General features: G+C 45.7%; 1 protein-coding gene across 1 annotated transcript; it reads left to right on the top strand.

Annotated features, from left to right (window-relative positions):
- Positions 1–2,489: 2,489 nt before the first annotated feature.
- Positions 2,490–6,303, top strand: LOC124664200. Its single transcript, XM_047201778.1, has 7 exons — positions 2,490–3,706; positions 4,409–4,436; positions 4,557–4,618; positions 4,949–5,043; positions 5,321–5,388; positions 5,482–5,586; positions 5,670–6,303. The coding sequence occupies exons 1-7, from the start codon at positions 2,581–2,583 to the stop codon at positions 6,019–6,021; spliced, it is 1,836 nt and encodes a 611-aa protein (XP_047057734.1). The 5' UTR covers positions 2,490–2,580; the 3' UTR covers positions 6,022–6,303.
- Positions 6,304–6,535: the final 232 nt, after the last annotated feature.

Below are 6,535 nucleotides of genomic sequence, written 5' to 3'. Positions count from 1 at the left end.
TTATCTCATTAATGGTATGTAATCTTTTCTCGTCATAATAACGCACCCTCATGTGACCCAATCACGTGCTTGCAAGCGATTGAGTGCTTATTACCAAGAGAGCCTAGAGAATATCTTTCGGTTACTTGGATGGACAAATCCCACTCTTGATAACATACAACCCAACAAGTATGTTATGGAAAACATGCGAGATAGCTTTATAATCACCCAATTACGAAGTGACGTTTGCAACAAGGTATGCATTCTTTCAATACCTGGAAGTTGTATAATCTCATGGTCAAAGAAATAGTATAGATGACCACGGGAAACCTTCACAATTAGAACTATGTAACGCGATCAATTGCTACGCTTTCATTAGGTCAAGTCCATCATATTATTATCCTTAATAATATGACCTCGCTAATAAGTGACACTATGTCCATGACTATGGAAACCAATACTTATTTCACGAACTAGTTTAGAGGCATACTAGGGACACATTGTGCTCATATTCCACACATGTATTATGTTTCCGGATATTACAATAAGCATGTAAACATTATCATGAACATGGATTGGTGATAATAAACATTCCTTTATTATTGCCTCTTGGGCACCAAATCCCTTCACTTCGAGTGTCGACGACAACATCGTCTTGGAGCGGCAGGGCTAGCGTCGTCTTCCTCCCTCGTCGCCAGCCGCCCATTAGAAAACGCGAGGGGGGAGGGGTGTTTTAGTTCCACCATAGCCCTACGGGATTTGGCCGGTATCTTCGGGCCAAAACCGGCCTACCGAGTAGCCTAGACTTGTTTTGAGGTGTTTTCGGGTGTTTTGATTGAGCCCCAAAAAACACCCCAAAACTGGCCCAAACACTTCCGAAATCACTGGCACCGAACGAGGCCTTAATTGGTTGTGCATAACAATGGCCTTGTCGAAGGCATTTTTTGATAGGGTAGACTTTCTCTAGGATGAAAATTGGTTGTGTTTGATAGACTGGGTGGACACAGAATTTCCCTTCTCATCCTAGCTTTTCTTAACTTTTGTTGTTTGGTAGGTCGAGTCGGTCTAACTGGACACTGCCACCTCATGCGAAAAATGCCCCTCAGCCTGGCCAAAATACGAAGATCGAATCGAGCTTCTCAGGTAAGCTCGGTCGAGGCCACCCGAAGAAAAGCCTCGCGCGACCCGTGCTCGGGCCCGCTGGGACGCAGCTACCCACCCCGCCCGCCTAAGCCTGCCATTCCCCCACATTCGTCTCTCTGGTCTCTCTCTCCCTTGAACATGGCCGCGTGCCTCCACCTCTCTATCGCCTCCGAGGGCCTCTGCGGGCGCGCCTCCGCCTTCCACCCCCCGTCGACAGCCCTACGGGCGCCCCTCCACCATGGCGGACCTCCTCTACCGGACATGACAAACAAACGCCAAGCTCCGCCTCCAACCACGTAGCTTTGCCGCCACAGCTTTCAATGCTCTGGCCCGCCACGAGTTCCGAGTTCTAGACCCATGGTGAGACGCAGGCCACAGCCGGACACGAACGCTGGCCGGAATCGAGGCCGCGCTCGTCTCAATCGGGATCCGAGGGCCCGATTGCTTTTTTTGTTTGTTGTTCAGGGTTTTGTGTAAAATATGGACCTCTTGGTAATTTCATATTTTCAGACACAAGTCTCAGCATCTCTTAACACATACCAACCCACCAAACAACATCTCCACTGAGCATGTATCAAAAAACCCGGGCTACAAAACATATGCCAAAATATCAGCTTAACTTGGCTAGGGTCAACATGTATGAGATGAGATAGTGATTCTGTGTAGACCCGGGCTACCAAACACATCCTAAGATCTTATGATTGGACGACCATGATGCATGTGCACTGTTTTCTTCTTGAAAATGTTACTTTTGGAGATTTTGAACTTTAGGTGTTGTCTTGGCGGTGGTTTATGTTGCGGCTACAAAAATTGACCAGGATTTTTTATTTTTATTTTTAGGATTATGTAAATCTTTAATATCTTTAGTATATTTCGTTATTATAAAAGCTAGATATAATTTGTATCTTCGCGATATTATTCTGTACCCTTACCAAAAAAAAATACAAAACACTAACTCGTGCCTAAGAAGATGGTCCGTCTCCACGCTTGTATAACCAGACCGACGGAGCACGGATCACACGTGTCACTTACCGGTTCGGAATCTAACCGGTCGGCACCAGGCAACCAAAATAAAATCTCTTCCCCCGTCTTCCCCTGTCCAAACGAAAAAAAAGTGTACAACACCGTTCGCCGGCGCCGGCGTTCGCCCTGGTACCACCACAAATCTTTGCCGCTGCCCGAGTCCACTCCGCCACCTCGTACCACCGGCATTCACCATCGTTTAGAACTTGTCGATTCAGTGTAGCGTACTTCCCAAATCGGCAAATCCCCACAGCCCAGCTTGCGCCGCCAGATCCAATGGTGCTTCCCCCCGCCTCCTTCCGCTTCTCCGCCCCGATGGACCCTCTCGTCGCCGGCGGCACCACACGGCGCTCCAGCCGTCCAGATTGGGTCTTACTCCACAATTCGGCGCGCATCTTCGGACACCGGAACGCGACCACCGCCGAGTGCCGCACCATGGAGGGCCAACCCATCCAGGTCTCCTTCTGGCTCGTCGACCCGCCGGGAGTCTCCTACTTCTCCGTCCACTGCCCCGGCCTCGACGCCAAGGACTTCGCCGTAGAGCCCTACGTCACCTGCGCCGACGCCTCCCTCGTCCTCTTCTCCGTCGACTTTACCCCCCTTCCTGGCCGGACATTCAGAGACCCTGGCCGGAGATGCACCCACCGCTTCGTCTACAGAGCCGGCCCTGGGAAGCCGTCTCTGCACCTCATTCCGGACCCGGACATCGGCAGACCAAACGGTGTATATGCCCTCTTGCCCTGTGGCGATGCCAGCAGCGAGCACTATGCCGTCGTCTTCCTGCATAGGAGATCGAACCACCGTGACATGGCTAGGTATTATGACCTACACCTCTTCTCGTCCCTGACGCGGGCATGGAGCAGCAAGGTCGACTTGCCGGGCTTATCAGAAGATGATCAGAAACTGCTAGCTAAAGCTAGTCATGCCACCTCCAAGGTGATCAAGGTCGGAGCAAGCTCCCTGGGCTTTGTTGACCTCTCCTGGGGTATTCTTCTTGTTCGCGACGTCTTCAGCGACTGCCCTGTCATCAAGTACATCCCCTTGCCCGCATCAAGGGTTTGCAACATGGATCACAAAGGCTACCCTTACATTGTCCCGGAATACTGTTGTGATGTCTCTGGCTGCAACAACTTGATCAAGTTCGTCGAGGTAGAGTTTGACGACCGTGATCGCAGAAGCTTGGGCAATCAAGGTTGGAAAGCCACCATATGGAGTAGAGACATAGATGGGGACGATTGGCATGTGGGCTCATCACTTAATGTTGCCAACATCTCTGTTGACCCAAGTTATTCTGATTTACTGCCCGAGCTCTGGAATGACAAGACCAAAGAACTAGAACTCAAGAAACTGGTTTTCTATACCCCCACGCTGAGCAAGGAGGACGACGATTTCCTTTACGTGCTGTGTAAGTTGAATTGTGAAGACGTCAAGGCCTGGGTCATCAGTGTTGACATGAAACATATGGCTGTGGAAGCAATCGCGCCGTGTTCCATCGAGGGTCACACTCTTGGTGCATGGCACTATCCATGTGCCTTCCCTAAGTACCTGGAGCTGATCCCAGGTGATTCTCTCTTCTTATCCTCATGCAATCTACACAAAAAATCTTCATTTGGGACTCTTCGATGTGTGTTGGTTAACTGTGCATGTTTCAGCATGGGCACTATTGACAGTGAACTCTTCGCGTTTATTGCCTTTAGCTTCTTAATTATGAACCTTCAAAGTCAACTAGGGCACTGCATTTCTATTTATTCGTACCTATTATGCACTATAAACGGGCATGATGCCACATCCCATGCTCAAAAAGTCTGCTACTGGTTGAAACAAACAACAACAAGTGCCTTAAGGGCCATGTTTTAGTTGGGCACAACCGCACAAGCATGCAAGGTGAAACAACTTCTGATACTGTAAACAGAGGTTTAAGGTTAATCGTTAGGCCATTTCATTCATGATATTTGTTGAGTTATCCTATGCCCAACTCTTTCCGCTAGCGAAGTGCTTAAGTAGCTCACCGCTGTAACTGTGGTTGTGCACTTGCATATGTTGCCTATGAGACAGTGGTGAAAGTTGAAAGAAGAGTAGAGAGCAACTTATATGACAACTAGGTTCTTCTCCCAAATTTTGGTTCACGATCTTTTTGTGACTCATACAATAGTTGCTAGAGGACTCTGATTGAGGTCCTACCCCATAAAAATTGCCCCCTTGTGAAGTTATATGCATTTTTCCCTGATTTTTGTATGTAACTTTTTTGGTCCAATTTTTGCAGAGGATGACGTGACCCAGAGCTTTAAGAGGTAATTCAGATATTGCTGCCTTTAGCCGTTCGAGTATTTGATGTTTGCTTTGTATGACATCTTGCTGATTTTGTCTGCTGCTGCTGCTACTTCTGTTGGATTTTTTTTTTTTTTTGGCAGGATTAGTACGGCGGACTGTGTTCTGCAAGTGATGTTGACTCAAGACTGGTTTATGGAACTTGGTAAGTGACGAGTTCAAATATTTCTATACTGGCCTTTTATTTTCTTTGGTTCAGTATACATCTGCAAGTATAGATATGCAACCAACATTTACCAAGTGAATGCTTAGAGTTTCGATCTAGAATAATTTCCCAATCACTCTCTGGAAATGTCTTGTCAATTTAATGTGCAGCATTACTCTAATTGCTTGTTCTAGTCATGTTAATCATTCAAACTTTCATGTAATTTCATCCTTTTTTTGTGTTGTGTAATCAGTGAAATGTTATGCAAGTAAGTTGTTTCGAATTGACTGTCATGACAAAAAGATTCACATATGTCTGGTACCTTTGTAGATAAATGCTTGGAATCTGAGGGGGCAACTTACGATGAGTGCAGACCTTTACTCCACTCTCGGCCAGTATCATCTCTGCTTTTGGATATCCAAGAAGTAAGTATATTCTTGTGGCTCATGGACTTGGTCCATGGTTTCATGTTATGATTGCATCATGCTTTTTATCGTCATATACTTTCATCTTTTTCGTTTCTTCAAATTATGCATGCATCATTGCTTCGCAAGCTTGAAATTCTGTATCCCCTCTTCAAAGTGCAACTAAACGGAAAGCCATCCGTAGCGCGTGCAATTATTATATTCAAATTGTGCCATTGATTGATTCCAAATCTGAAGTCACCTGAATGAATCCTTGAGAAAAAAAATCTTGATGCAGGTGGTGAAAGATGCATCTGATTATGGTGAAAGTGAAACCACCTCAAAAGCTGCCGATGTTTGTTCACGGTATGTGCGTGAGGAAACATTTTTAAAATGCACTCGTTTTGGAATCGACTTAGCCTCTTATAATTGATTAATATACTTTCTGTTCTTCCCTAGAGCCTTAGAAGATTTCGACGTGCAACTGAAGTCTCCAAGTGACCCATTGTTATGTACCGAAGCACTGAGGAGCAGAATAAGTGTTGCCCTTGGAGCATTAGACAGGTTAGAAAATGAAAAGACCTTTCTCTACTTCATTATTATCAAGAAAAATCATTTACTGATGGTACATTTTCTAATCTTTTCAGTTTTCTGCGCACTGTGCCGGCAACCGTGAGGGTGCTTGCAGATGCCTGCCACGAGGAAAGACGGAGAGCTAAATCTGAACTTTGTCATAAGCCAGGTCAGATGATGCCAGGCCATACCACGGACATGTCTTATGGTTGGTTGCATGAGAGGACCAAGCAAAATAACTATGAGGGGAATAAGCAGAACCAGTTGTCATGTTGCCTTGTGGAACAAGTGGCGGTTCCAGATGGCCACCAACTCAGACAGTCGAAAAAACCTTCGTATTTGCTTATGATATTTTGGCTCCTCTCGGCTTACTTACTGACACCGGTCGTTCTGAAATTGCTAGGTCATCACCCTGCTGTACAATAAAGTCCCTGTCTTTTCACGTTTCTTTGATTTCTGTGCATGATAGAGGTGGCCCGAGCTCTGGACTTTGGTCTTCACATCTGATGAACAAGATAGCATGTGGTGATGCTTGCCTTTCGAAGCTCTCAAATGTAATAATTATTAGTTGAGAGACCGAACTTTAAGCATAATAGCATATGACTGTTGTATATAAGATAGAGTTGATACTTTGTTGTATATATACGATACAGTTGATACTTTGCAGTATCCCGTCGCAATGTGGTACAACGAGTATACTCCTCCCCATGGTGATTTAGCTATAAAAAAATACAGTATGTTTTTCCTAACACAGTAATGCAGATTATTGCTGCAACTTCTAGGTCAAACTCGTGCGAGGTTATTGAGGAAATGTCTTATACCACTGACAAAATCAACACATAAGCTCGTCTTTAGGAATCCAATCTGTTACAACTTCTAATGCAAGATAATGCAGATTACTGCTGTAACTTCTAGATTAACTCATGCGTGATATCTCTAT

Source organism: Lolium rigidum, chromosome 6 (assembly GCF_022539505.1).
Source record: "Lolium rigidum isolate FL_2022 chromosome 6, APGP_CSIRO_Lrig_0.1, whole genome shotgun sequence".
Classification (NCBI taxonomy): Eukaryota; Viridiplantae; Streptophyta; class Magnoliopsida; order Poales; family Poaceae; genus Lolium; species Lolium rigidum.
Note: the sequence above shows the minus strand (reverse complement) of the source record. Positions and strands in the feature narration are given on the sequence as shown.

Coding starts and splice junctions, on each gene's coding strand:
- LOC124664200 (XM_047201778.1), top strand. CDS start 2,581: ATGGAGGGCCAACCCATCCAGGTCTCCTTCTGGCTCGTCGACCCGCCG. Junction 4,437..4,556: donor GTGACCCAGAGCTTTAAGAG/GTAATTCAGATA, acceptor TTTTTTTGGCAG/GATTAGTACGGCGGACTGTG. Junction 5,044..5,320: donor TGCTTTTGGATATCCAAGAA/GTAAGTATATTC, acceptor ATCTTGATGCAG/GTGGTGAAAGATGCATCTGA.